The 27,766-nt window shown below is 43.2% G+C and overlaps 1 protein-coding gene across 8 annotated transcripts in view; it reads left to right on the top strand.

The window, feature by feature from the left end:
- LOC137347331 (myotubularin-related protein 9-like) overlaps positions 1-23,018 on the top strand; it is a 50,808-nt gene extending 27,790 nt beyond the window's left edge. For 7 of the 8 annotated variants that reach the window (XM_068011771.1, XM_068011768.1, XM_068011767.1 and 4 more), the window contains 7 exons: positions 646-819; positions 2,186-2,403; positions 7,983-8,144; positions 10,672-10,813; positions 11,712-11,932; positions 15,187-15,338; positions 20,790-23,018. In XM_068011771.1, the coding sequence (XP_067867872.1) occupies positions 646-819; positions 2,186-2,403; positions 7,983-8,144; positions 10,672-10,813; positions 11,712-11,932; positions 15,187-15,338; positions 20,790-20,935 (1,215 nt within the window). In that variant the 3' untranslated portion in view covers positions 20,936-23,018. Of the gene's footprint in view, positions 1-645; positions 820-2,185; positions 2,404-7,982; positions 8,145-10,671; positions 10,814-11,711; positions 11,933-15,186; positions 15,339-20,789 lie in introns of those variants that run through there. The other variant, XM_068011774.1, reaches the window with a different exon arrangement.
- The last annotated feature ends 4,748 nt before the right edge of the window (positions 23,019-27,766 follow it).

Below are 27,766 nucleotides of genomic sequence, written 5' to 3'. Positions count from 1 at the left end.
TCAAGTTGGTTGCTAGGAGGTGCAAGGTGCATCTTGCTATTGTTCATTGCTCCAATGGGAAAACCCTCTCCCAAGATATCCTGCCTAAGATGGGGGTCTCTCCATGTCAGCAGGAACTTGCAACCCATCATTTCATCTGGCATCCAACTAGTCCCTCATTGTTTTCCACCATTTGGATATCCATTCATTTTCAAAGGAACAAATTCCCTCACTACGAGCATACGTACATACGAATCAGGAACAGGAGTAGGCCACTCGGCCCCTCGAGCCTGCTCCGCCATTCAATAAGATCATGGCTGATCTGATTGTAACCTCAACTCCAAATTCCCGCCTCCCCAACGACCTTTCACCCCCTTGCTTATCAAGAATCTATCTACCTCTGCCTTAAAACATTTAAAAACTCTGCTTCCACCGCCTTTTGAGGAAGAGAATTCTAAACACTCATGACTATCTGAGAGAAAAATTTCGCCTCATCTCTGCCTAAATAGGTGATCCCTTATTTTTACATAGTGACCCCTAGTTCTAGATTTTCCCACATTCTTTCCACAACCACCCTGTCAATTCCCCTCTGTATCTTTTATGTTTCAAATCAATCACTGTTCAATAATTAATTAAAAGTCTGTTAATAGTGTTTTTCTCATGTAGACCGATAATTGGAGGCTGAGTTACGTGAACAAAGACTTCAATGTGTGCACAACCTATCCCGATGCCGTGATTGTTCACAAGTCTATTGATGATGCAGCTCTCAAGACCATTGCCAGTTTTCGTCAAGGTGGTCGATTTCCTCTGTTCAGTTACTACCACAAAAAGACTGGAATGGTAAGAATCCTTATTCTGTCATCATTTACAACATAGCAGTTCAAGATAAAGGCCTGCTACCTGACCCGAAACCGACAGGACACAACGACATGTGTCGGGTTCGGGGTCGGGTCGGGATGCACTTCCGGGTCTGGCATTCGGGCTCGGGTCAGATCGAGTCGGACACGCTCTATCACAGGTAAGTGACTCCAATGTTAATTTAATTTTTGGACTAGAAAGGTGGTTTCGTTACAGTTATTTTAAGCTTATGCAGATCAGCAACAAAGCGAAAAACGGAAGGTAAGTTAACTGATGGTTGGGTCGGGTGGGGTCGGGTCGGGCGCGGGAAAAATTGGAAGGACTCGGGCCGGGACAGGCGAGGTTGGGCTCAAGTTGGATGTGGTTCTGTCGGGCTTGGGTCGGGTTTTTTTTGCAGATCCAAGCCGGCCTTTAGTTCAAGATCTATCACATTCTGATCCATGCAGTTTGTCTGCAGTTCAGTCAGTTCAGTATCTTTTAAACTGCACCTCCTGTAGTCTGCTGGAGTTTTGCTGCACGCCCACCCAGAAAGAAAAAGGCACTAATCTTTTCAAAAATGCTGAATGGTTACACCATACAAGCAACAAATAAGGAGGAGTTAATTTACTTAAGTCTGAGATTCACGTGCTATTCATAAATCACTCACTCTTCCATCATGGTCGATGCCCACTGTCAAACACTTCCGATCTACAATATTATACTTCTACCAGCCAAGCCTCAGCTGCTGAGAGTGCAGATCCAGAAGCTCAGCCTTCACTTGCTGCCATTAAAATAAACGGTTGGATATGTAATGGGTATGAGTGGTTGAATATTTGATTCTTCAGAATTTAATCCCACCCCACCCCCCCCTATCCTGCAGGTTTAAAATCCCCCCTCAAAATGCTGTGGATTGGTACATTATGGCCTTTGCTGCCAACCTGCCCTTGGATCAGCTGGCACCAGACAGAGGGGAAATTGGACACCACAACAGTCACTCCGAATTCTGCAGCACACCTGGTGGGAGCTGGATTAGGAACAGCTTTGGTACAGAACTAGAAACAGGTCATTGATTGGCCCATCTCATTGGGAAACAAAAGATTTGAATTGCATTGAACCAGCAAAACCCTACGGACCTGTGCAATAGTGAACGAATATATAATACATTTCAGTAAAAAGATTGGACACTTAGTTGATTCCATGAGTAAGGAGGACCTTTTAATACACCAGTAGTATATATGTTTGGTTGTGTGTGGGAGAGGCAGTACATGTTTCATTTTTCAGTACAGTTAGTATGTGCTGAATTATAATCAAATTTGGATGGTGCTGTTTTTACAGCTATAAACTGATCTGAAGCTATTGTTACCTGTAGGTAATAATGCGGAGCAGCCAGCCACTGACAGGGGCCAATGGAAAGAAATGTAAAGAGGATGAATGTTTCCTGGCTGCTGTTCTTCAGCCTGATAAGAAAGGTTATATCATTGATACAAGGTCAATACAAGCCGCGCATCAGGCTAAGGTGAAGGGTGGCGGCTTTGAATCGAAAACTAACTACCACAACTGGAAAAGACTGCACAGACACCTGGAGAGGTAAGGACATGAACAGTCTGACAAAACAACCACTCCTGGATTGTTTCTGCTGGAAAACTGTGAGGTGGAGACAATCTGAATTGTAATTTTTGTGTGAATTGTTGTCCATTAGGCACAAGATTAAGACAGTGAAAGTTACTTTTTCTGTTTGACCATTAACAATTAGAAGAGAATTCATACTTTTCACTCTGTCTGTCCTAGAGATCTGTCTGTGCCACCTCCTCTCCCTATCCTACGTGCTGCTTCTTGGTCAGTTCATCCAAATATCAGCAGCTTTTATATGTTTGCTAATGACGCCCAGCTCTATCTCTGGACCCCCCCTGAATCACCTCCATTCTATTAGATTGCCTGCCTAACATGGAAACTTTAAAACTTCCTCCAACTGAATATCTGGAGGGGGTGCGAAGGGGTTGTGGGGTGGGGGGGAGCCCCTCTACCGGGCAGCCTTTGGCTGCACCTGCACCGAGGTTGGCAGGGAGGGCCTCTAGGCCTGCCTGGAGTGCTGGCACCCTAGCCTGCCACTGGGTACCCACCTCCAGGCAGTTGAACTGCCTCCCATTGTGTCAGGAAACAGGAGGCTAACTGGAAAATCCCAGTTGTCCTCCTTTAACTATCGCTAACAAGGCTCTTAATGAGCCTAATTGGTTGCCCACGTCGGGGGTGGGGGTGGGGGGTAAATGGGGGGGTGGGGGAGAGGGCTGTCTTGTCAGGCCCTGAACCCATCTCCCCTAAAATGACCTCAGCGGGGCCTGAATATCCTGCCCCATATCTCTTTCCTCAGCAATCTGCTTAATTCTACCTCTAAAACATAGCCTGCCTTCACTTCTACCACATCCTCTCCCACTGCTGAAACCCTTATCCATGCTTTTTTAAATTTTACGCTCTGTCTCTCTAATATTCTTCTTGCTGGCCTTACATTCCTGACTTCCATAAACTCCAATTTATCCAAAGGTCAGCCACCAAATCCTGTTCCTCACCATGTCCTGTTCACCCATCATCCCCACTCCTCCTGTCTTCACTGACCTACACAGGCCCCATGCCTCTCATTGCGTTAAACATAAAATCTTTGTCTTCATCTTCAAATCCCTCCCCATCCTCATTGCTCCTTACTCTTTAACCTCCTCCAGCTTTGCTTCCCTTCCAGCAGCCTTTGTTCTTCTGACTTTGGCCTTTTATGCATCTCAATATTAAAGATATCAAGGGATATGGGGATAGTGCGGGGAAAATGGCATTGAGGTAGAAGATCAGGCATGATCTGATTGAATGGTGGAGCAGGCTTGAGGGGCCGAATGGCCTACGCCTGCTCCTATTTCCTATGCTCCGATCTCCTCTTTCTCTTGCCTCAGCACTGATGACGGAACCTTTAACCACCTCGAGACTTTCTTTCAATGGAATGGAGAGTGAGAATCTTCAATAATGTACAAGTGATCCATTCTTCCAGTTTACCAGCCTTGCAGTGAAGATCAGATGATCATAGGAAATGAAGATGAAGATTTATCTCACAGGAAGTTCATTAGTGTTGGTTGAAAATTGGCTGCTTTGTATTTATTGGACCGCATTCCAATTCTGCTCTGCTAACTGAGGAGAGAATTGCTATCCCCACACAGTCATACCGTCATTACAATATCATTTGCATATTAGATATAATTTTTAAAGACACAGAGTTATAAAATTTTATTGGCATACGTGATCTTCTTCCAGCATTTGACAGCACTTGATCCTCAAAGATGAAAATTCTTTTCTGTCCTGGCCGTGATGCTTTCAACCATTTGGAGTATTTGACGCTCTAGTTTACCCTGACCCTCTTCATTATTGCTGTATCTTTCTGGGTGTTTGGTTTCGGGGTGTGATTTTAACTGAACTCACTGAGCATAAACAGGCAGGTCCGTTCATTGGAGCATAAAATTGGTTGGGATATAAAATAGCAGTCTGACCTGAACTCATCCTGCTCCTGCTGGGCGGTTCAGGTTAAAGTGACTTCCATAGCTCATTGACCTACTGGCGAACATGAAGAGAATGAAGCATTCACGTCTCTATCTATAGTGTAATAGCAGGAGAGGTGAAGTATAGGTTACTTGATGCATATTATGAATGAAATATCAGGGTAAATGCTCCTGTTCCTGCACTTGGGCATATTGGGTCATCTGGGAATGGTGCAGAGAGGAAAACTGGGCGGGAGAAGAGAACAGGCCCATGGAGGGGCTGCTCAGTTTCCCATCTGTTAATCTAAATGGAAAGAAAGTCAGACAGACACCCTGAAACATGTCTGCTCCTCCCTGTCCAATCTCCTTCTATGAGCTTTGCTCAGGTGATCAAAAACTTCCAGACACTCATCAGGAAAATCCATGCCATTCTTTTTCTAAACTGTCATTGGAAGCTGATAGAAAGACTTGCATTTATATAGCGTTTTCACAACCTCAGGACATCCCAAAATGCTGTACTTTAGAAGTACAGTCACTTTTGTAATGTAGGAAACACAACAGCCAATTTGCACACAGCAAGCTCCCACAAACTGCAATGTGTCAATGGAAAGGTAATCTGTTATGTGATGTTGATTGAGGGATATATGCTGGCCAGCTCACTGGGGAGAGCTCCCTTTGAAATAGTACCATGGCATCCTTTACATCTATCTTAAAGAGCAGACAGGAACTTACCTGAAAGATGCCACCTCTGACATTGCAGCACTCCCTCAATACTGCCCTTCTGTCAGTGCAGACCTGCCCTCTGACATTGCAGCACTCCCTCAATACTGCCCTTCTGTCAGTGCAGACCTGCCCTCTGACAGTGTAGCACTCCCTCAGTACTGCCCCTCTGACAGCGCAGCACTCACTCAACACTGCCCCTTTGTCAGTGTAGCACTCCCTCAGTACTGCCCCTCTGATAGCACAGCACTCCCTCAACACTGCCCCTGTCAGTGCACTACTGCCCTCTAACAGTGTAGCACCGATTAGGCACACTACAGCCTGCCGGACTGAACATTGAGTTCAATAATTTCAGAGCATGACAGCCCCCCATTTTACTTTCATTTTTAGTTATTTTTTCTTCCTTTTTTTTTACATTCCTTTTTACATTTTTTACAATCTTTTTTTGCATTTATTTCATTTCATCTTAGTTTGTTCAGTTTGCTTACCCACTGTTTTTTTCAGGTTGTTTTTCTTCAGGTTTGCACTTGCTGATGTTCAATATTCAGTGTATTTACACCTAATCTGTACTAATGCTTTGTCTTTCAACACACCATTAACATATTGTTTGCCTTTGCTCCATGACCTTTTGGTCAGCTATGTGGCCTGGTCCAATCTGCACCTTCTCCTTTGTTATCTCTTGCCCCACCCCCACCTCACTTGTTTATAATCTGTGACTTTTCTAATATTTGTCAGTTCCGAAGAAGGGTCACTGACCCGAAACGTTAACTCTGCTTCTCTTTCCACAGATGCTGCCAGACCTGCTGAGTGAATCCAGCATTTCTTGTTTTTGTAGCACTCCCTCAGTACTGCCCCTCTGATAGCGCAGCACTTCCTCAACACAGCCCCTCGACAATGCAGCACTCCCTCAACACTGCCCCTCTGACAGTATAGCATTCCCTCAGTACTGCCCCTCTGACAGCGCAATACAGAATCAGTACTGCCCTTCTATAGTGTAGCACTCCCTCAACACTGCCCCTCTGACAGTGTAGCCTTCCCTCAACACTGCCCCTCTGACAGTGTAGCCCTCCCTCAGTACTGACCCTCTGACAGTGCAGCACTCCCTCAACACTGCCCCTCTGACAGTGTAGCACTCCCTCAGTACTGCCCCTCTGACAGCACAGCACTTCCTCAATACTGCCCCTCTGACAGCGCAGCACTCCCTCAATACTGCCCCTCTGACAGCGCAGCACTCCCTCTACACTGAAGAAGGGTCACTGTCCTGAAACGTTAACTCTGCTTCTCTCTCCACAGATGCTGCCAGACCTGCTGAGTTTTTCCAGCATTTCTTGTTATAATTTTACTCCCTCAACACTGCCCCTCTGACAGTGTAGCACTCCCTCAGTACTGCCCCTCTGACAGTGTAGCACTCCCTCAACACTGCCCCTCTGACAGTGTAGCACTCCCTCAATACTGCACAGAAGTGTCAGCCTAACTTTTTGTGCTCAAGTCTCCAGAGTAAAACTTGAACCCACAACCTTCTGACTCAGAGGCAAGGGTGTGGGCCACAATTGATACCTGATGAGAGTTTAGTAATTCTACACAGCTAAGAATATATACTGTTAGCTTTCTCATACAATCCAATTCAGTTCTTGGGAACTGAAATCCAGTAAGACTGCTCTGTTAGTGAGCTGTTTTGTCCTGCCTGATCTGAGGCTGTAATGTGCCAGGACTTTAGTCTGCCCTTGCCATCAGCACACATGAATTAAACAGTTCATTTTTCACTGACAATAAGAGACAGCATGTTCTGGTAATGAATGAGTGCTTCCAGCCTCTAATAATTTTCTGACAATGTGTCGAATATTCAGAGTAGGTACAAATGGTCGAAATCTTTTTCCAAAGTGTATATGCAAGAAAGTCATATACAGGCAAGAAATCACCAGTGCAATTATTTTGTAGCAGTTCCAAATGAGCGGAGAAACAGAACAAATTGTGTTGGGATAGTGTATGAGGCACAGAGTTCCATTGCTGCTGTCTAATTAAAGAAAGGAGATGGGTTTCTGCAGAGTAGGATATCTACACCATGGACCTCTGCATATATACAGACCACCCACCAGGACAAGCACTCAGTTACTCATGGAGATTAAATAGTCCAAGCCTCGGAGAACATTCCCAACTATAACTTTTACGAACGGCATCAAAAGAAGACAAACAAAAGTAAAACATTTTAGTGCTGAAACTGCTGCGTTATATATGGTGTGTAGCCACATCTATACAAATATTAGATTTGTGATGAAGTACTCAATATAAAACTGTGGAAGCTTTTCCAGTCGGCTTCTTCTAATTACTTCTAAGAACGTTATTGTTTTACTATTGTGTTTCAATAAGCTCATATCTATATTTCCCAAGACAGTGTTTTAGGATTACTTTAGTAATTGAAAGGTTTGACTTGTATTTGGTCTTATCTGAGAGGACGAGGAGGAGTATTCTATATTTGCAGAGGTTTAGCGAGGGATGAGTGTAAAGGTTGCATCTGGCTTTGTGTGGCATCAAACATTTTATGGGAGCTTGTAGACCTCCAGTCAGAAGCACAGGCCTAGAAATTGTTCTGTTCTGGGAGGCTGACACAAACTGGGAACAGGGGGCAATCCCTGTGTCAGAGCCGATCAGTCAAGATCCACCTGGTATTTGGCCTCTGGCATCGTTTGGCAGGCTGAGAATGCACGCATCCAGAATCGACTTTTTGGATGCAGTGGTGCCCATTTTACACCTGTGAAATGGCATGATTGAATTTTTAGGCCACAATCTCCGCAACCTAATCTATAGAACTGTAAGGGTAATAAAACAGAAGAGCTTAGCACTGGTTGTCCAGTTCTTTATCATGGATTACTGTCAACAAAACTAAAAGAACTTAAAAAGCTTTTCCTAACCAGTTTCAATATATTTCTTTTATTGCAGAGGCAAAATCCTTCAGGAAAGCCTGATTAAGTTGGTTGATGCTTGCAATGACCAATCCAATAGCATTGACAGATGGTTTAGTAAACTGGAGGCTTCAAAATGGCTGACGCATGTGAAAACCATACTGACAACAGCTTGTCTAGCTGCACAGTGTGTAGACAGGTAATGTACTCTAACTTTAGGGCTCTTTTTGAACATCAGGAACTCCACGCAGTAGGAATTTCCCGACCTTATTTCTCTCCTTGGAGAATGCACTTCATTGGCACCAGTAGCCCTCGATATCTCACCTATGTTGCTATTTTTCCTGTGTGAGGATAAAATATCAGTAGGCTATTTAACTGTGGGGTCATTACCGTCAAACCCATCCGGCCCTAGTCTGATATTCACACAAACACACTTTCCAGCAGGATCACCCGGGAGAAATCAGGAAAAAAAATCTGGCTCAGCATTCCTTTCCCAAACCCAGGAACACTAACACCAGTTCTAGTGACCTAACTGCTACTGCAGCAAAGATTAGTAAATTCAAAACAGAACAGGAACCTCTTTTGATAACTTTATGGATGAATTTTTACAATATTTGGACATCATAAATTTGCTAGTTTATATTCAACATCTGACTATTAGCATTCCTGCAGCAGTGAAGTCTAACTCTGCAGTTCCCGTTTCTTGTTTATACTGTTTATATGGCACTTTGAAATAATTTTCTAAATTAAGGTCCTCTGCTGGGCAACTATTACCATATCCAGAGTGTCAAAAAAGTGGCTGATTACCCAGATATAGAAATATCACTCATAACAGCAACAACATCCTGTATTTATGTAGCACTTTTAAACAGTAAAACATCCCCAGGCACTTCACAGGAGTTCTCAAACAAAGTTGGGCACTGAGGCACATAAAGATATTGGGACAGATGGCCAAAAACTCAGTCAAAGTGGTAGGTTTTAGGGAGCAGCTTAAAGGAGGAGAGAGAGAGGTAGAGGGCGGAAAGGTCCCTGCGCTTAGGCCCATCGCAGCTGAATGTATGGCCATTGATGGTGGAGCCATTAAAATCGGAGATGCACAAAAGGCCAAAATTGAAGGAGTGCAGAGAACTTGGAAAGCCGGGAGATTACAGGAATAGGGAGGGGCAAGGCCATGGAAGGATTTTAAAATCAAGCTGTTACAGACCAGGATCCCATGTAGGTCAGTGAGCACAGGGGTGATGGGTGAATGGGACTTGATGTAAGTTAGGACACTGGCAGCAGAGTTTTGGATGGCTTCAAGTTTGTGGCAGGTAGAACATGGGAAGCCGATCAGGAGTGCAGTGGAATAGTGAAGGCTAGAGATAACACAGCATGGAGGAGGGTTTCAGCAACAGATGAGCTGAGGCAGGGGCAGAGGCGGGCAATGTTGCAGCAGTGGAAAGGGGCAGTCTTTGTGATAGCGGAGACATGTGGTTGGAAGTTCATCTCCGGGTCAAATTGGATGCCAAGGTTGCGAAAGCTCTGGTCCAGCCTCAGAGAGTTGCCAAGGAGAATGACAGAGTCACTAGGGAACAGAGTTTGTGATGGGCCCAAAGACAAAGGCTGCAGTCTTCCCAATATTTATACTAGTGCTCAGTAGAGGCCTGCTACCTGACCCGAATCCAACGGGACCCGACGACGTGTCGGATTCGGGTCAGGTCGGGCCCATCTTTAGGGGCCGGCTTTCGGGCTTGGGTCGGGTCGAGTCTCGATTGAGTCGGGTCGGACACACACGGTAAGTGCTCTGCTGGCGAGTATTAAAAATAAAAAAAGCTTACCTGAGCTGGGAGTCCGGGATGAAACTGAGTCTGCGCAGTGAGTGAGTGACGTCACTGTGACGTCTCGTGCATGCTCTGCAGCTTCTTGCAAGTTCAGTGTCAAGAAGGTAAGTAAATGGATGGTCGGGTTGGGCTCGGGTCGTGGCGGGTTCGGGTCGGGTTCAGGTTGGGTTCAGGTCGGGTTCGAGTCGGGTTCGGGTCGGGTTCAGGTCGGGTTCAGGTCGGGTTCAGGTTGGGTTCGATTCGGGTTCAGGTCGGGTTCGATTCGGGTTCGGGTCGGGTTCGGGTCGGGTTCGTGTCGGGTTCAGGTCGGGTTCGGGTCGGGTTCAGGTTGGGTTCGGGTTGGGTTCAGGTCGGGTCGGGTTCAGGTTGGGTTCAGGTCGGGTTTGATTCAGGTTCGGGTCGGGGTCGGGTTCAGGTTGGGTTCAGGTTGGGTTCAGGTTGGGTTCAGGTCGGGTTCAGGTTGGGTTCGATTCGGGTTCAGGTCGGGTTCAATTCAGGTTCAGGTCGGGTTCGGGTCGGGTTCAGGTCGGGTTCGGGTCGGGTTCAGGTTGAGTTCGGGTTGGGTTCAGGTCGGGTCGGGTTCTTTTCCCCGACCTCAGGCAGGCCTCTAGTACTCAGAACATTAGCCTGATAATCTAAATACCTCAAGATTGCTTGAAGCACAACATAGACTACATTTCAAAATGTAATTCATTGGCCAGGAAGACCTTTGGAATATTTCTTTCTTTTAATGTTGTCTGTTTTCTTGTTTGGAGAAAAAAAATGGACTTTAGCAAAGAATTTGATTACATCAACCCTAAGCATCAAAGTAGTTTAAAGTTAAATTAAGTAACTACAATTAAACCTGAAAAAAATATATAGTTGAATATTTGAATAGACAAGAGAGTTTACTGTCACTCTATACAGGGAAGGAGCATCTGTCCTGATCCATGGCTCTGAGGGGAGAGACACAACACTACAGCTCACATCTCTGGCACAAATCATCTTGGATCCTGACTGCAGGACCATTAGTGGTTTTCAAGCACTTATCGAACGGGAATGGTTACAGGTACGTAACATCAGAAGAAAGCATGATTGAGAAAAGGTCACCGAGCTCACACTTTGTACAGACCATGTACAGTCCATTCTATCTGGGACTCCATCGCGAGGATAAATTCTGCGTGAATACACTCCAATCTGTAAATGTTCTAAAATAACACTCCAGAATATTCACCTTCACATCTCTGATATAACAACAGCAACCTGTATTCATCCTATGCTGCTGCTGTCTACAGGCAATACTGCACCCCAACACCCCCTGAGCAGCAGCAGAGTGTTGCTGCATGAAGCATTTGATCATCTCGTCTGTAACTATCTCTAGGAGCTGGAAAGCTTGAGGGAATTCATTGTTAACATCTAACACTAGCAGTGAAAACAGGTAATCCCATGGCTTCGTTGTAAGAGTATGGGCTTGTGTAGGACTCAGCCACTCACGCAGGAAGGTCCAAGCTGCTCTCAGCCACCATAGTGACATGAGTTTTACAACTGGTGTGGCTAGAAAGGGGAGAAAATCAGCTAGTGGGATTAACTGAATTGCTTTTGCAGACAGCCAGCAAAGACTCGATGGGCTGAATGGCCTCCTTCTGTACTGTACTAGTTTATGATTTTATGTGATTCCAATTTCTGATTGCTATCTGGTGATTCCTGCTGGAAAGTGTGTTTGTGTGTAGATTGCATGGGGATAGGATAATCCTCCGCTGTGATGCCTCATATGGTTGAATGGCCTGCCAGCATGCACTGCCTAGGCTCACAGAATGAAGAAACTAACAATGTTAGCATTTTTTTGAAATGATCTTCAGGGTGCCTCTGACCATGTTACTTATGTCTGATACCTTTGCAGAGGTGAATGGACTGTGGGGTTCATCCTGGAGAGCTCAGTCCCACATTTTGATTTTCCTTTTCTTCAGGCAGGTCATCCTTTTCAACTCCGCTGCGCGAGTTCGGCCTACTCTCATGCCAAGCTGAAGCAAGAGGCCCCAGTCTTCCTCATCTTCCTTGACTGCTGCTGGCAGATAAGCTACCAATTCCCCTGCTCATTCCAGTTCAATGAGCATTTCCTCATCACACTGTTTGAACATGCATACGCCTCCTGCTTTGGGACTTTCCTGTGTAATAATGAAAAGGAACGGTAATGTATGAGAAATCATTTTATCAAAATACACCAAATGTCAAGGTCATTGTCAGTGAATCACTGTTGAGTATTTTACAATAGGAGTCTGAGTAATTGTAATATATTGCCAGGACTTGGCTGCTTCAGGGCTCATTTTTCATGCCTGTTTTATGATGTTTCAAAACTGATAAATGCTTTAAAAATTAAATATGCAGTGTGTGGCATGAATAAAATAAATGTTAACTAACAATGGATTACCAAATATACCCCACTATCCCTGAGATTGGGCAAATCTCATCCACCTGCCTCAATATGAGAGTTCCCTGTTTTTCCTATATATGTGATATCTCTGTATTTGCCTAATGTAGCCCATTATCAATGTAAAAGGATTGTAAAAATGGGAGATATGAGGTTTAGTTTTAACCCTGCACATACAGTAGGAATGGTGCAGGCGGGAGTTTTAAGATTTAAGGGGAGGGGGCATTGTGTATATTCCCAACCCCACCCTCTTAACTGACCCCTGACCAGGCAGAGAATGATTGACTGCCCCAGGCAGCCTACATTACCTGGAGAAATCACGGCTCAGTGACTTGACTGAACTGCAGCCCCATGGTAACTGAAAAGCCCATGAGGCCTGTACAACACCAAACCCGACAGCACATGCTGGCTGGAGACAGCAGCTGGACAAAACACGCTGCGATGAGTATCAAATTTTACTTGTGGCAGCTTTGTGGGCTAGGAGGAAGAGGAATACTTCCCTGAGCTTTGTGATGAATTTTTGGGACTTCCCAACCACAGCCTTACCTCACTCCTAGTGGCAGTCTTTTCATTCAGATCCCCTCCCCAGTATGAACACCCTGGTGGAAGCAAGTGACCTCAACATCTTCATGCTCTCTGCCATCAGCACTGAGGTCCTCCCTCTGGGTTTGAGTAGAAGATGATGCTGCTTTATTCAAATAAGACCCAGAAGTTAAAATGGCCTGGGTCTCACTGAACTCTCCACAGACCATCTGCCCTGACTGCAATCCCACACAATGAGGAGCTCCTGGGTTAAGTCTCTCACTAAAATACCAAGTGATGGAGTCCAAACGTACACTTAACCATTTTGTTGTCTATTTCAATTCCACTTCCTCATTAGATTCCAGGAAAAGGCCCAATGTTCAGTTAACCCCATTTATACGCAACTCAGCTTTGTGAAATTCTAGCTATGTGCAACAAATTCCTTCCTCAGCTTTAGAATAAATTGGCCAACAATCAAAAAAGAATTAATTTCAACAAAAGTTAAGACATAGCTCCCAGCATTCTTGCAAAATCCAGGGAGGATATTTAAAGGATCAGCATTTGCTCTTGATTCCCTTGCTGCAGTATAAAGCTCTGGATAACACAAAGCTTGGCTTCAGTTTTCCAGACAGTGCAGGCTGAGTAACTTCCTTACACCGGTGGAATATCGATTATCCAAGATTCAATCACCTGCACTCTCGAATAACCACCAGTATTTCTGTGGGAATTTTAAGTTAGGACATCAATGGCACTCTGTCTGCCAAAGAGAAAGAAAACTTTTTAGTTCAAAATAAAACAAGATTCATGAGGTATATTTAAAAACCATATTGAAAGGAGATTTGGGAAGTTCTGAAAATCTGCTAATTTCCATTATCCATATTGACCTCCATTATGATGGATAATTCCACAATAATGAAAGATTTTTGTCTCTGAAGTGAGCTGGTTCTCTGGTGGGAGAAGTCATTGTTAACTATTTCTTACTCTAAGCTCCTGGTGTACTAAAAGTCTCCTCCTCCTGCAGTCTTTCAAAGATACATCAGAGGAAGTTGTCTCCATGGTGGAACTCAGATCAGTTCTTTCACACTGACTGAGAACACTGATTCAGAATTCACCATCTTCAGAAAGAAAGAGGAAATGGTCACGTATTTCAAAATGTGTAGTTATCTCCTATTAGAGATTCAACACATTTCATGTAGCCAAAATTGTGTAGTCCAAAAAAGGTTGTGGAAAATTGTAACTTCAGTTGTATCGGAGAGAAAGGAGATGGCCATTATTTTGATTGCAGTTTGGATCAGGCCATTTTAATGTAGCTCTGCTTATGTGCAGACTGATATGGCAATGATGTTACATAGAAGAGGTTTGGCTGTGCCTATTCTACAGATCTTAAGACACTTTTATATTGATCTCCTGTTATTGGCAGCAAGCCTGTACTATTCCCATTAGCGGCAACTGTACAAATGAGGTGAATTCTATGACCTCACCTGAACAAGGCCTGCCATTAGCTATAAAAATTTAAATGTGCACCAACAGGTGTAACTCAGGGGGCATGCTGCGAGATGGCCCACTCCAGTAAAATCTGATCCTATATCTCAGGTGACCTTCCAGAGATGACTTTTCCTAAGTCCCAAGACTGATCATCAAAGACACAGAAGGCACGGACTGCTTCCTACTGACTCTGCACGAGATCCATGTGAAAAAACCAAGAAGGATATTCAAAGATCCCAGGCCCCTGCCTGAGCCTCACCATCAATATAAAAATCTCTTTGCTTCTCGGGTCTCTTCCTGGCTTTTAGAAAGATCAATGTGTGTAACAATAACAGAGTTGTTACTTAGTAAGGAATTTAATTCTAATTGATGTGTAAATAGGAAGATTTACATAGTGTTGATGAATGCAATCTGGCATAAAACCTAACGTGGTATCACCTAATGATCAAAGATAAATTAGCAGATTTAACATATCTTTGCTCCATGACCTTCTGGTCAGCTATTCTGTGACCTTGTCCTATCTACACCTTCTCCTATGTTATCTCTTGCCCCACCCCCACTTTACTTGCTTATAACCTTTTACATTTCTAATATTTGCCAGTTCTGAAGAAGGGTCACTGACCCGAAATGTTAACTCTGCTTCGCTCTCCACAGATGCTGCCAGACCTGCTGAGTATTTCCAGCATTTCTTGTTTTTATTTCAGATTTCCAGCATCCGCAGTATTTTGCTTTTAAATAAATTAGCAGATAATCTGGGACATGAATCATAATCCCAGAAAAGGAAGTTTCAGGCTAATGCCAGCAGATTAGTCACTGTCCAGACTTTGTAGTAAATCGGTTATTGGTGTTAATTGAAAGAAAGTAAAAGAACTTTGTTTTATCAGATTTTCCCCTCACCTCCAAGTTTGCAAGGATTGCCAGGAAACATAAAGAAGTAGGTGCAGAAACACTCTATAAAGAACATTCGCTTTCTGAATATTTTCCTTATTGTTATTCGCTCATTGTAGGTTTATTCTGAATGTGAAGGAACAAACAATTTCCATTTGGGCCAAGATGAACAGTCCTTGTGAGCGAAAACAATATGTTAATCCTCTGTATGAAAGAAACAGCCTCACTATATGGCCTTCAGTAGCTCCACAGAGTTTGCAACTTTGGCAAGGTATGTGTAATTAAAATATTCACTACAGACTGCAAACAGACAACCTGCTCCTCTTTTTGTCTGGTCTTCCTGGCTCATCTATCAGCTGGTGATAAAAAGAAGGCAGATGACATGACACAGATTTCAGATGAGACGTTAAACCAGGCCCCGTCTGTCCTCTCAGGTGGATGTAAAACATCGCATGACACTAGTTCAAAAAAAAGCAGAGGAGTTCTCCCAAATATCCTTGCCAATGTTTATCTCCCAACCACCCTCACTAAAAAAACAGGTTAGCTGATCATTAAACCACTGCTTTTTGTGGGATCTTGCTGTGTGCAAATTGACTTCCGTGTTTCCTACATTACAACCGTGACTACACTTCAAAATTATTTCATTACCTGTAGAGTACTTTGAGACATTCTGAGGTTGTAAAAGGTTCTTTATAAATGCATGCTCTTTTTCCCTCTGTCCCTTTCTCTCTTTCTCCCTCTCCCTTTCTCTCTGATTCTCTCTATCTGTCTCTCTCTCTTCTGCCAGTGTCACTGTAGTTTAGATCTTAGGAAGTAAATGGCCAAGATTTTATCCAGGTGATGGGGGCAGGGGTCGGCAACTTGTCTGTATTTGGACACCAGTGTCCGTGGTAAAAATTTTGAGGTTAAAGGCTTGGAGCAAGACATTTATAATTATTAGGAGCAAATGTAATTAGAAAGGATCAGGGCATCGGGTTAGTTCCTACAGCCTGCTAAAGTTTTTATCTGGCCCGCCAATCAAAAGCACGTGCAGTTTGCCTGCGCACGGACCTCTGTCCAATCAGAGCACGGAGAAGGCGGGATTCACTGGGAAGACTGGAGCCATGGTAGAACTGCAGAGGGAAGGCTTCTTTGAGCCAGAACAAGCTGTTCATTTCAGGCAGACGGTCCACATTCTCAGCTCTCCAAACACCCTGGTTTACCTCAGAGTGAGGAGCTGGCACCGAGCGGCAATGTGTTTCCAATCCTGGTGCATGGTGGGCAGAGAGGGAGTAGTGGGGGGGAGAAAGAGAGGGAGAAGGAAGGGGAGAGAGAGAGAGGGAGAGAGGGAGAAGGGGTGAGAGAAAGAGAGGGGGAGAGGGTGGGGAGGGAGAGGGGGAAAGAGAGAAGGAGAGAGAGAGAGGAAGGGGAGAGAGAGGGGGCAGAGTGAGAGAGGGAGAGGGGAAAGAGAGAGGGAGGAGGGAGAGAGAGAAAAGAGAGTGGGGGGGGGAGGGAGAGAGAAGGAAATAGAGGGGGAGAGGGGAAAGGGATGGGGAAGGGAGGGGTGCAAGAGGGGAGAGAGAGATGGGACATAGAGGGAATAGTGGGGGAGAGAGAGGGGGCCACAGAGGGGAGAGTGGGGGGAAAGAGAGGGGAGAGGGCTGGACACAAAGAGAAGAGAGAGAGAGGGATGGAGAGAGAGAAAGAGATCAAGATCATTGCTGACAGATGGACATCTGTCCGAATTCTCTGCATCTCTCATCAGACACTGACTATTTGTGCAAGCAAAAACTATGCCAGGTATCTCACTAAATAGGGAGAAATGTGTTTTAAATCAGACTGTGTTTTGATGGCATTTGATTGGCTATACACTTTATATACAGATAAATTGCCCCCATGTCCATGGCTGAGTAAATAATTTTGTCAAATGTCCGTGGTGCAACATGTTGGTGCCTATCCCTGGATGGGGGGGTCTTGACCTCCAGCAAAAGTGCTGGCGAGAACCCTGTGTTGCCCTTGTGTGGGGTCCCGCCGAATCAAGTGCCAATTAGACACTTCACTGGACAGCGGCAATGGCCCCTGATAGATGAGCACAGTAACTAACCCCAGCCCCAGAAGAAGATGTGTGAATAGTGACTGTACATCAGAATCTCATCATTGCATTGATAATTACTGAAATAATCACAGAATAAGTTTGTTCTATTGCACGATTGTTTTAACACAATAGCATCTATTATCAAATTCACTCTTATCATCAGGTTTCCAGTACAGCCCATTTCCTTCGCACTAGATTGATAATATATATGTTTACAGCAAAATGGAGGCCATTCAGCCAATCAGCTCTGTACCAGCTCTATGATGAAGCAATCATGCAGTTATTATGTCTGATTCCATGCAGGGCTGGGAGGCACGTGTCTTGATTCTGTGATGATGTAAGCCTCAGTGATGTAAGTTACGTGCTGCTCCACTGAGGTATGAATCTATCATGGTGGTACCATCCTTATGGTAGTCCAAGCTGTCTCAGCAGTGTCCTCTGATTCCACAGTCAGCATTTTGGTCACCCCTACCAATGCCCACATAACCCCCACACCTGCCCTCCAACCCCACCACCCACCCAGGATTTACCTTTGGGTCCTTTCTGGAGAGGCAAATGGCCCAACATTCTTCTAAGTAAATGTCTGAGCTGTTTGCGAAGACACGATGGGTTCTAACTATTCACACAGAATATGTCAATGAGGACTTAGGTTTCCTGTTTGAGGTTCACATTGTCTGCTCAGTGCCGATTCTCGCCCAGAAACAGGCCCAGATGAAGTTCCGCCCCAAAACCTGGCATTATTGATGTGGCAGCAACCTGTGATGTTTGATTGGATGACCAGTGCATTGTCAGTAGAGTATTCCAGCAACTGCTCAGTAAAGGTTTTCAGACAAGAAAGGAGAGAAAGAAAAAATTGTAAGTTTTGAGATAAAAGGATAAACATATTTGCAGTTTGTTTCTTAGTGAAGCAAAAACCCATCATGAGCCAACTGGTGAGAACCTCGGTGTTCAAGATGGCCAGAGATTCCTTCAGAGTTGAGCTCAGTGCCAAATTTATTCTGAGGACTAATGGAGGACATCTCGATGATGTTAAAGATACATGCAAAATGTTGTATCGAATTAATTTAGTGATGGACTGGATTTATTCAGTACCTGATTGCTGGGGCCTCTCTATTAAGTTGTTAAACCAGAAAAGTGCACACACTTTTAAATTGCCTCACTTAGTAGGAACAATTGGATGGAGCTCCTTGACTGAGATTTTATCTTGGTGACAGAGTCTCGACTACTGGCTACAGAGCCATCGAGAGCCCTGCATCACCCCCTCTGGGTAAGGCCTACAGATTATATGCCAATTAGACACTTAAGTGGACAGCGGTGGGCCTTCCCTGGGATTAAGACCCTGGTGACGGAGGTCCCGCCTACTGAGAGCTGTCGGCCAATCAGAGACTGGCAGGTCTTTTACTGAGGAGCGCCACCAAGAAGGCTGTGGCTGCTGCAGGTAATGGATTCACTGGAGGCGCTGGACCCAGGCCACAGGTAAGTCAGGACGGGAGGGGTTTCATGGAGTGGGGGTTGCAGGGGAGGCGGCTGTAACTGGTCAGCAGCAAGGGCAGGGGGATGGCTCTCAGCAGGTCCCCCCTTTCCTGATGTCGGGTCCCACAGTCAGGCACTGTGCCTTTTAATGAGGGACCCCCCCCCTCCCTAACCCCCACACTCCCCCTGGAACTGGCAAGCATCCCACATGGGATTGCTTGGCATCCTGCCCGCTGCTGGGCTAATAGCAGCGGTGATGGGATGAAGCCCTTAATTTGGCACTAATTGCCCACTTAAGGGCTTCAGTTGGTGGTGAGACAGGAAGGCTGTTCACAGGCCTTCCCAATCCAGGTTTAATTTGGGTGGAGGTGGGAAGGTGCTGGGGTCCCTCCTGCCACCATCCCGCCTGATTAAATGCTCTTCCCGCCTCCAAACCTGACATGGGGGAGAGCATAAATCATCCCCCCTTGTGCTCCACAGAGGCATCTCATTCAGAAACTCCCTCCCACTGCACTCTCCACTGAAATGGAAGACTGGAAGGCAGAAGCTGTCACTCAAACGTGGGATAGAATTAACATGGAAAGTTAAATCTAAAAATAATAGCAGCCAAAATAAATCTGCCATGTCAGGTTTATAACACAATGGCAGTGCAAAACATAAATCGTGAAATGAAAATATCAGAAGTGATTACAGGCTATCAGCAAAAAAGGGAATAGTGAGAGGAACAAAGATACAAAGCAGCTTCAGCAACCTCATTAAAGAATAATGTCCGCAGGAAGACAGGGAGATCGCTAGCTTTAGAAGCAAGATGAATTAAAAGAGTGGATGAAAAATAACTAAATTCAAAGGACAGTATGTGGATGGCTTATTATTTTCGAATATTCTCCCTGTAGACATTAGCCAGACACCTTTGGATGGAGAATGCTTAAATAAATAAAAAAATATTGAAGAGATTACCAAAAGCTGATCCAAATTGGATATGTTAGATAAGGGAAGTGATTAGTACAAGACAGTAGTTGAAGATTGAAATATGTGAACGTAGAAATATCTCCTCAAAGAACAAAAAGGGAAAGCATTCTAATGAATAAGTACAAACAAATGACCTATAATAAAAGAATCAAACTCAAATGAGATTGTCAGACAAGATGTTTGGGAGCTTTTCAAAGTGTGTGTTGTGTTGCTGAAAATGCTGAGTTACAGACACAACCCAAAACTGGTGAGAGGGGAAGGAATTGTAACTGAATTGACAGCAGTAAAACCACAGATTCACAAGCTGAAAAGGAGAACTTAACTGGGTGCTAATATTTCCCAAATTTGTAGACATCTTTTGTTTAGTAACTCAAAAGTTTTGTAATATAATTAGATTGAAAGTTGGAGAGGAAATTTTAAAAAGCTGTTAACATACAACTTAGATATAACACAAATTTAAGAAGATCCAAAGGAGGAAAGGATGGAGTTGGTCTATTCGCCTACAGCTGGTTTAAAGAGGAGTTAGTATAGGAAGAATATTTTCAATATAAACTGTTTTCCCATCATCAAAGCATTGGAAACAGCAAAAAAGAGTCTCATAGTTGCTGAAAGATAGCCTGATTTAGCCTGTAAATTTTCAGCCTTTTTGTCACCTTACATTTGGGCTCCTCTTAAACAATAAAGCTGCTTTGTTCATGTTGGTAATTCAGGCTAGCACTGCTAAGATTACATGAAAAATTCAGGATAAAGCATTACTCTGTACAGGGTGAAGTAGAAATCGCAATGTTTAAAGGAAGAGCTGGTAGCACATTGCAAAGAAGAGCAGAAGAATGAAGAGAAAGAAAAGGGAAAGAAGATTATGAAAGAGGAAATGGAGGAAAAGAATAATAAAGGAAGTAGGAGATAGAATGAGGAAAATGATTAGAAAAGAAGGGAAGATTAGTGGAAAGAACATGAGGAAGAAGGAAGTCAGTGGAAGAGGGAATAGGTAGAAAGCAAATGAGGAATATGTGAGAAAAGGAGAAAGCAATAAGGAGAAAGGGGTGGTACAAGATAACAAAGTTGAGAGTAGAAGGAAAGAAAGTGAAATAAATAAAGAAGGAAGAAAATGTGGAAAGTTTTCCTTGGTGTAAATGTGAACACTGAATTGGTCCAGTTATTTGGTTCGACGCTCTCCTCAGTGATATTTTGTTGTTTTTGTTTCAGGTTTGTTCCTAAGATGGAAACGATCACCAGAGCATCAGAATGAGGCTTGGGAGCAGATTAATCACATCATGGAACAGAGCAGGAGAAAATCCAATCCAACAAATACAGAACTGTTTGTTCCAAAGGAAGACTATGATAGAAACTAGGAACTTTCAGCACTTGGTACTCAAAGGCCAGTATAAATCTGAATGATTTTCAGAACTTAATAAAATAAATAAACTTCTCAGCCATGTCCTTTTGAAGTCACCACCAGCTGTAGGACTGTAGTAAAGGCAAAATTAAAACTGGGACCTTGTCCCCAAAGAGCTGGACATAGGAAACTATTGATTACTGAGTCGAAAGGAGAGTTGGGGAAAGCAGCTTCTATTCTGGTAAACACAATTATTACTGAATAAAAGTTTTAAAACATTTTTTTTTACTTTATTATTTGCTGTGTTGGTATAAAAACTATGCTGTGAAGACATAATGATGAGTAAGTTTTTTTCAGTATTTCCAAGTAACTCCCATCATAGCCACAGACTATTTAGCCAGCTGACCTAACTTTGTACAGATACTTGTTTCCAATCTGCAGAAATAGAAGTAGGTGCATGGTTTGGGATAATACAATAGGACAGCCAAGTTCTCTGTGGAGCCCCTCCAGTACTGAAACGGGAACAGACAGCACTATCCTTCTGGATGCTATTTTTTTTTAAAATAGAGGTAACGTTATTTTCAGTATAATTGAACAGCTTTGTTATATTTTTGAAAGATTTTCTCTTCTGAAGATATTCTGGGGCAGAGTTTGTTTTTGAGTTGACAATTTCACCATATCAGCAAAATTGCTTTGGTTTATGTAGAGAAGCTCAATAAGGGTTAGCATTAGTATTGGAAGATAATGTTTCAATGCACTGCTATATAGATGATGTGGGCATTTATTTTACTATAGGAGATGTGGAAGTTTTGACCCTCAATAACTATGGGTTTTTTAAGCAACAGAACAGATAGAAATCTTATTCCAGGCTCACTGTCTCAGTAAATCACATTCAATCTGTTTAAGTAGATGTTGCATTATAGTTGAAGACAGTTGAAAGGTTCCAGCAGCAAGAAAAGCAATGCAATGCCATCCAGTGCTGACTATGAAGTATTGCAATAAGATATTTGTGTGACTGGTTCAATGGACATCCTCCGAACCCTCGTCCACCCAATTCATACTAATACTGCACACAGTGAAAAGAGACTGAATTATGAAAGTGAACAGTTTGCCATATATATTAATATATTTCAGGGAATTTATAGTGAAGGTTTCATGTATTCTGTACAGGTTGTTTTAGGGTGGCACAGTGGTGCAGTGGTTAGCACCGCAGCCTCACAGCTCCAGGGACCTGGGTTCGATTCTGGGTACTGCCTGTGTGGAGTTTGCAAATTCTCCCTGTGACCGCGTGGGTTTTTGCCGGGTGCTCCGTTTTCCTCCCACCGCCAAAGACTTGCAGGTGATAGGTAAATTGGCTGTTGTAAATTGCCCCTAGTGTAGGTAGGTGGTAGGGAATATGGGTTTACTGTAGGGTTAGTATAAATGGGTGGTTCTTGGTTGGCACAGACTCGGTGGGCTGAAGGGCCTATTTCAGTGCTGTATCTCTAAATAGAAAATAAATAAATAAATTGAACCTGAAATTTGTTGGTGACAAATAAATGCAGCTTGTTTAACAGAATAATTAATAACAATGGTACTGTTTCATTTTCCTCTCCTTTATAGTTATCATCATAAGGGCAGCGCAGTGGTTAGCACCACACTGCCTGTGTGGAGTTTGCAAGTTCTCCCTGTGTCTGCGTGGGTTTCCTCCCACATGCCAAAGACTTGCAGGTTGATAGGTTAATTGGCCATTATAAATTGCCCCTGGTATAGGTAGGTGGTAGAGAAATATAGGGACAGGTGGAGATGTGGTAGGAATATGGAATTAGTGTAGGATTAGTATAAATGGGTGGTTGATGGTCGGCACAGACTTGGTGGGCCGAAGGGCCTGTTTCAGTGCTGTATCTCTCTCAACTAAACTGAACTAAATTATAATATAATTGAATATCACTTCCCCAAAAGCTTGATCTGTGCTTTACAAAGTGACTAGGAAATGTTGTGTTCATGAGATTAAGACAGGTTTTATTTCGCCTATCAGATCGACATGGGTTTGTTAATTTTGCACAAAGTTTCAAAATGTTTATATTTGTATAAAATCAAAATGTAAATAAAATTTATTAGTACAAAGCTCTGGCATAATAATTGTATTTTTCAATATGCTCAACCTTTGTAAAGTCAAACATTTAAACACAAATTTGTTGTATCTCCTCTTCAACATAATTTCTCCCAGTTTATCATTTTCAGATTTGGCCATCTATGTGTAACTGAACTGATCTAAAACACAGTCAACAATGAATTTGATAGCAGTTAGTGTTGATCATTGTACACATACACCTGTGTGAATTTGATAGCAGTTAGTGTTGATCATTGTACACATACACCTGTGTGTGTTGGAAGTGACGGGAAGGGTTTGGAAGACGGCTGGTAGGATCCTTGGGTAAATCTTCGACTGCCTCCTCTCTCCCTTTCATCTGGTTCTTACACCCCCACTTCAACTGCATCTTTAGAAATTTTGAAGAATATAATGTCTACTTCAAAAGATGTTTTCTCTGTTAACAGAGACCAGTAAAGCAACACAAAGAGCAGATTGTTAATATTGTCAGGGTTGAAGGACTGCAAATGCTGCTTCCCGATTTATTAAAATCCACCAATCAGGAGCCATTCTTTACCAGCCCGAGCGACTTTAGCAGCTGGAAGGTGCTCAAATTGGCTGTGCCTACAAGCATGAGGAAGAAAAGAATTGGAAGGATATTTAGGGGGTATACACAGAATCTCATAGATTGCATTTGACCCATGGGCAGACATTTGGATATCACCACTTTATATGAAACTATGCATCAGGCCATTAAATTATCAGGACTAAGTATCTGTTCATTCAATTTATACTTTTCTATCCTTTAAAAAATCAGCATAGAACCAAAAGTACCCAACAAAGATTCTCAGCAGAGCAAAACCCTGCCCAATTTCAAAGAGGCTATAATGGAAGTCACTAGATTGAGGAAAGTACTCAGTATGGCTGATGGACCAACTGGAAGAGAAGATTGAAATCACAATCCTTACCTGTACAATGGTGTTTCAGCAGGTATAAAGCAAAGAATTTGGTGCACTGTAAATTAAATAGCAGATATTGTCTGTGTACCTATCACGTGCTGAAGCAGGAACATATGTCTTTTTTGTTTTGTAAAAGGAATAAAGACTGACTTGCTTTTTTTTTATTTTTTCGTGGGATCTGAGCATTTCCGGCTAGGTCAACATTTGTTATCCATCTTTAGCTGCCCTTGAGAAGGTGGTGGTGAGCCGCCTTCTTGAACCACTGCAGTCCTTGGGGTGTAGGTACACCCACAGCGCTGTTAGGGAGCGACTTACTGGATTTTGACCCAGCAACAGTGAAATAAATGGTGATACAGTTCCGAGTCAGAGTGATGTGTGGCTTGGAGGGGAACTTGCAAGTGGTGGTGTTTATATAGCACTTTTCACAACCACCAGACATCTCTAAACACCTCACAGCCACTGAAGCACTTTTGAAGTGTTGTAATGCAGGAAATTTGTTGCATTTATGCCAAAACTATGAGAGCAGCAAGCCAGCCCCTAACAGCTATGCGCCTCACTGCAGTCTTCTGCATTCATCATCATGGCTTAAAGAAACCACTATCAGCTCAGAGAGACACACAGCAGAGGTTTTCTCAGATTTAAAGAAAAAGTTACATTTTACATGGAAGGGTCAACGATGCACTGCTGAGCTGAGGCCAGGTTCCCTACTGAACGTCTTTGTTATTCAGATCCCACAGGACTGCCTGTGAAATGGATGATACTTCAAGAGCTCCACCAGCCATTCTTTTCATTGCAAAACCTGATGTAGACTGGGTCTGCTACAGATGCTACCCAGTGGTTGATATTTGAACCAAAGATTGTTCTGCAGACTGCTATTCAATAACATGGAGCATCAGTGGCATCTACAGAGGAAACATTAACTACATGGGCAGCCACAGTTGAAAAATACCACACTATTACTCCAACTGATGATGCTGAGATTTGGAGGTTTGCATTCCATGGCACAATGATGGTCAACTTCAATAACCAAAATCCATGAAAGCACTAGTTTTGATGCAACCTGATATTCTAAACTAGGCAGACATGTAGCCTACAGTCAGAAAATATTGAAGGTAAAATGCTAAATTTCAGTGACTTAAGAAGGAACTTGGCACAAGCAGATTGGAAAAGGCAATCGTAAGGTGAAGCAGTAACAGACCAATGGAGGGCATTCAGGGAAGAGATAGTTCAGATACAAACTGGGCATGTTCCTTTGATGCTGCCTGACCAGCTGAGTGTTTTCAATAATTTAAGGGAGTTGGACAGGTACTTGAGGATGAGGAACATACAGGGTTACGGACAAAAAGCGGGGGTGGGGTTTCATAGAGTCATTTATGGCATAGAAGGAGTCCATTCGGCCCATCGAGTCCATGCCAGCTCTCTGTACAGCAACCCAATCAGTCCCATTACCCAGCTCTATCCCTGTAGCCCTGTAAGTTTATTTAACTCAACTGTACATCCAATTTCCTTTTGAAATCATTTATTGTCTCCACTTCCGCCACCCTTGTGGGCAGCAAGTTCCAGGTCATTACCACCCGCTGTGTAAAAATGTTCTTCCTCATATTCCCTCTGCATCTCTTGTCCAAAACCTTCAATCTGTGTCCCCTAGTCCTTGTATCATCAGTTAATGGGGACAGGTTTTCTTTGCCTAACTTATCTAAGCCTGTCATAATCTTGTACACCTCTATCAAATCTCCCCTCTTTTGCTCCAAGGAGAACAACCCCAGCTTCTCCAACCTAACCTTGTAACTAAAATTCCTCATCCCTGGAACCATTCTGGTAAATCTCCTCTGCACCCTCTCAAAAACAGAGCTAAGTTGCTCTTCCAAGAGCCAGTAGAGGCATGACAGCCTGAATGACCACCTTTTGTGCTGTAAGATTTTAAGATTGTACTCAAGAGTCTGTAGTAAACGGGCTTTTGAATTCAACTGAGATACTCTGCATGAACCTGTAATGTATTAAAATTCCTGTCTACCAAACCTCACGTTCTATTGTCACATCCTTTTCATACTTTTCTCAACATGGAAACTGTCTATGTAGCCTGTAATGCACCTTCCTGCCAGTGATGATGCCAGAATACCTCAGTTTGAGTCTCCTCAACCTGGAACCTTCTCTGCTGGTCAGATTTGCTATTTAATGATAAATAATATCAAATCAAAGTGTTATATAAAATTAAGTGCAGAATTTATGATTTTAAAACAGGGACTGCACGTGTATAACTATCCATGTATTTTATTTAAAAATATGACTTTTTCCCACCACATCCAATTTTCATCACCTTTTTATCCTCACTTCACTCCCCATGTGTAACTCCAGAGAAGATAGATTCAGGTTTTAATGAAGTAAATGGGGTGAAGAATGGAGCATTTGAAATGTTCTTAAGGTGCATTTAAAAGTTGTTTTATTTTATAATACTTGCCTTAGAAATATTGTTAAAGTATTTATATTAATATGTTGTTATTGGTATGTTCAAATCCCTATTCTGTCCTTAAATCGCACCTGAAATCTGCACAGTTATTGTCGAGTAAATGTACAAGTTACCAGTGAAGTTGGTTGAACACAGAATGATAGAAAGCCTGGCAAGGAAAGGAATACAATCAGGATTGGAAGATGCTGCAATGGGAATCTCGCATTCTGTCTTTTTAAAGGGTATTTTTATTATTTTTCTCGCCCCCTCCAGTAGAATAGTCCTTCTATTTTCATCAAATTCACAGGAAGACGTCAAGTGACCTTTGACTATTTCCAGCAGGTACATAATCCATAAAAACGTACTTATTTATTTTATTCTTAAGAGACAGCTAATTTTTTTAAAACTCCACTTTTAAAACCAATTACCATTATCTTTGAATGTATGCATGTGAATGGGGGAGTTAGATTAAAATAAGAAGTTATAAGGTCTTTAGACATAGGTTTATCTTAATAGTGTTTAAGATTTAGTTTTTTAATAAATAGTTAATTTGTTGCTGTGTCTAAAGATACCTGCTTTGGTCTATTTCATCCTGGGGTTGCTAGAGTGTTTAATTTGGCTGTTTTTCTGATTGGGTATGAAAGCTTAATAATATGCTGCGACCTGTGGAGTGACGGGACTGAATTGACAGTGCTTTGCTCCCGCTGCGGTCATAACATATTTAATTGTATTAACATATTAATATGTTAATGTAAATGCATTGGAGCGGGGTGATTACATGGGGCAAAGCTCTGCACACTTGAAGGTAATTGGGAGGTGGAGTGCGACTACTGGAGGCAAAGCTCTGTAGGTAAGAAGGGAGGGATTGCGTACCCTCCCTCCATGAATGGTGTCCGCTCTGCGTCATTGTATGTTTGTGTGTGTGAAGGAGCAATGGCACTCTCATCACCCTGTGTGTGGGGAGGGTGCCAGAACAGGCAGGAGTGTAAAGGTTACCTGGCTGGTGGGGGCAATTGATGCAGCTGGTAGAATCTTCATGTGGTCATGCTGTGCCACTCTTAATAAGAACAGAGATGGACGATGCCATGTCACGCCACATAGTTGATCCATGAAAGCATCTGATGTACCCGTCGACAACAATGCCTGCCCTGTTAGGAGCCCCGATTAAGTGAAGGAAACAACTTTATGTATCACATGGAAATGGGTATGGCTCATCCTAGATTGTGTGATCCCCTTCTCCTGAAGATCCGTAGTCGCCGGAGGCAAAATCAACAGGCAGGTGCGTCCACGTAGAGGCCCCCGTTCATAAGCAGCAGCCCCCAAGGAGAGCTCGCCATTTCATTTGTCATGCATCTACAGGCCCCACATGAT

Source organism: Heterodontus francisci, chromosome 31 (genome assembly GCF_036365525.1).
Source record: "Heterodontus francisci isolate sHetFra1 chromosome 31, sHetFra1.hap1, whole genome shotgun sequence".
Classification (NCBI taxonomy): Eukaryota; Metazoa; Chordata; class Chondrichthyes; order Heterodontiformes; family Heterodontidae; genus Heterodontus; species Heterodontus francisci.
This window is presented reverse-complemented; position numbering and strand designations above follow the sequence as displayed.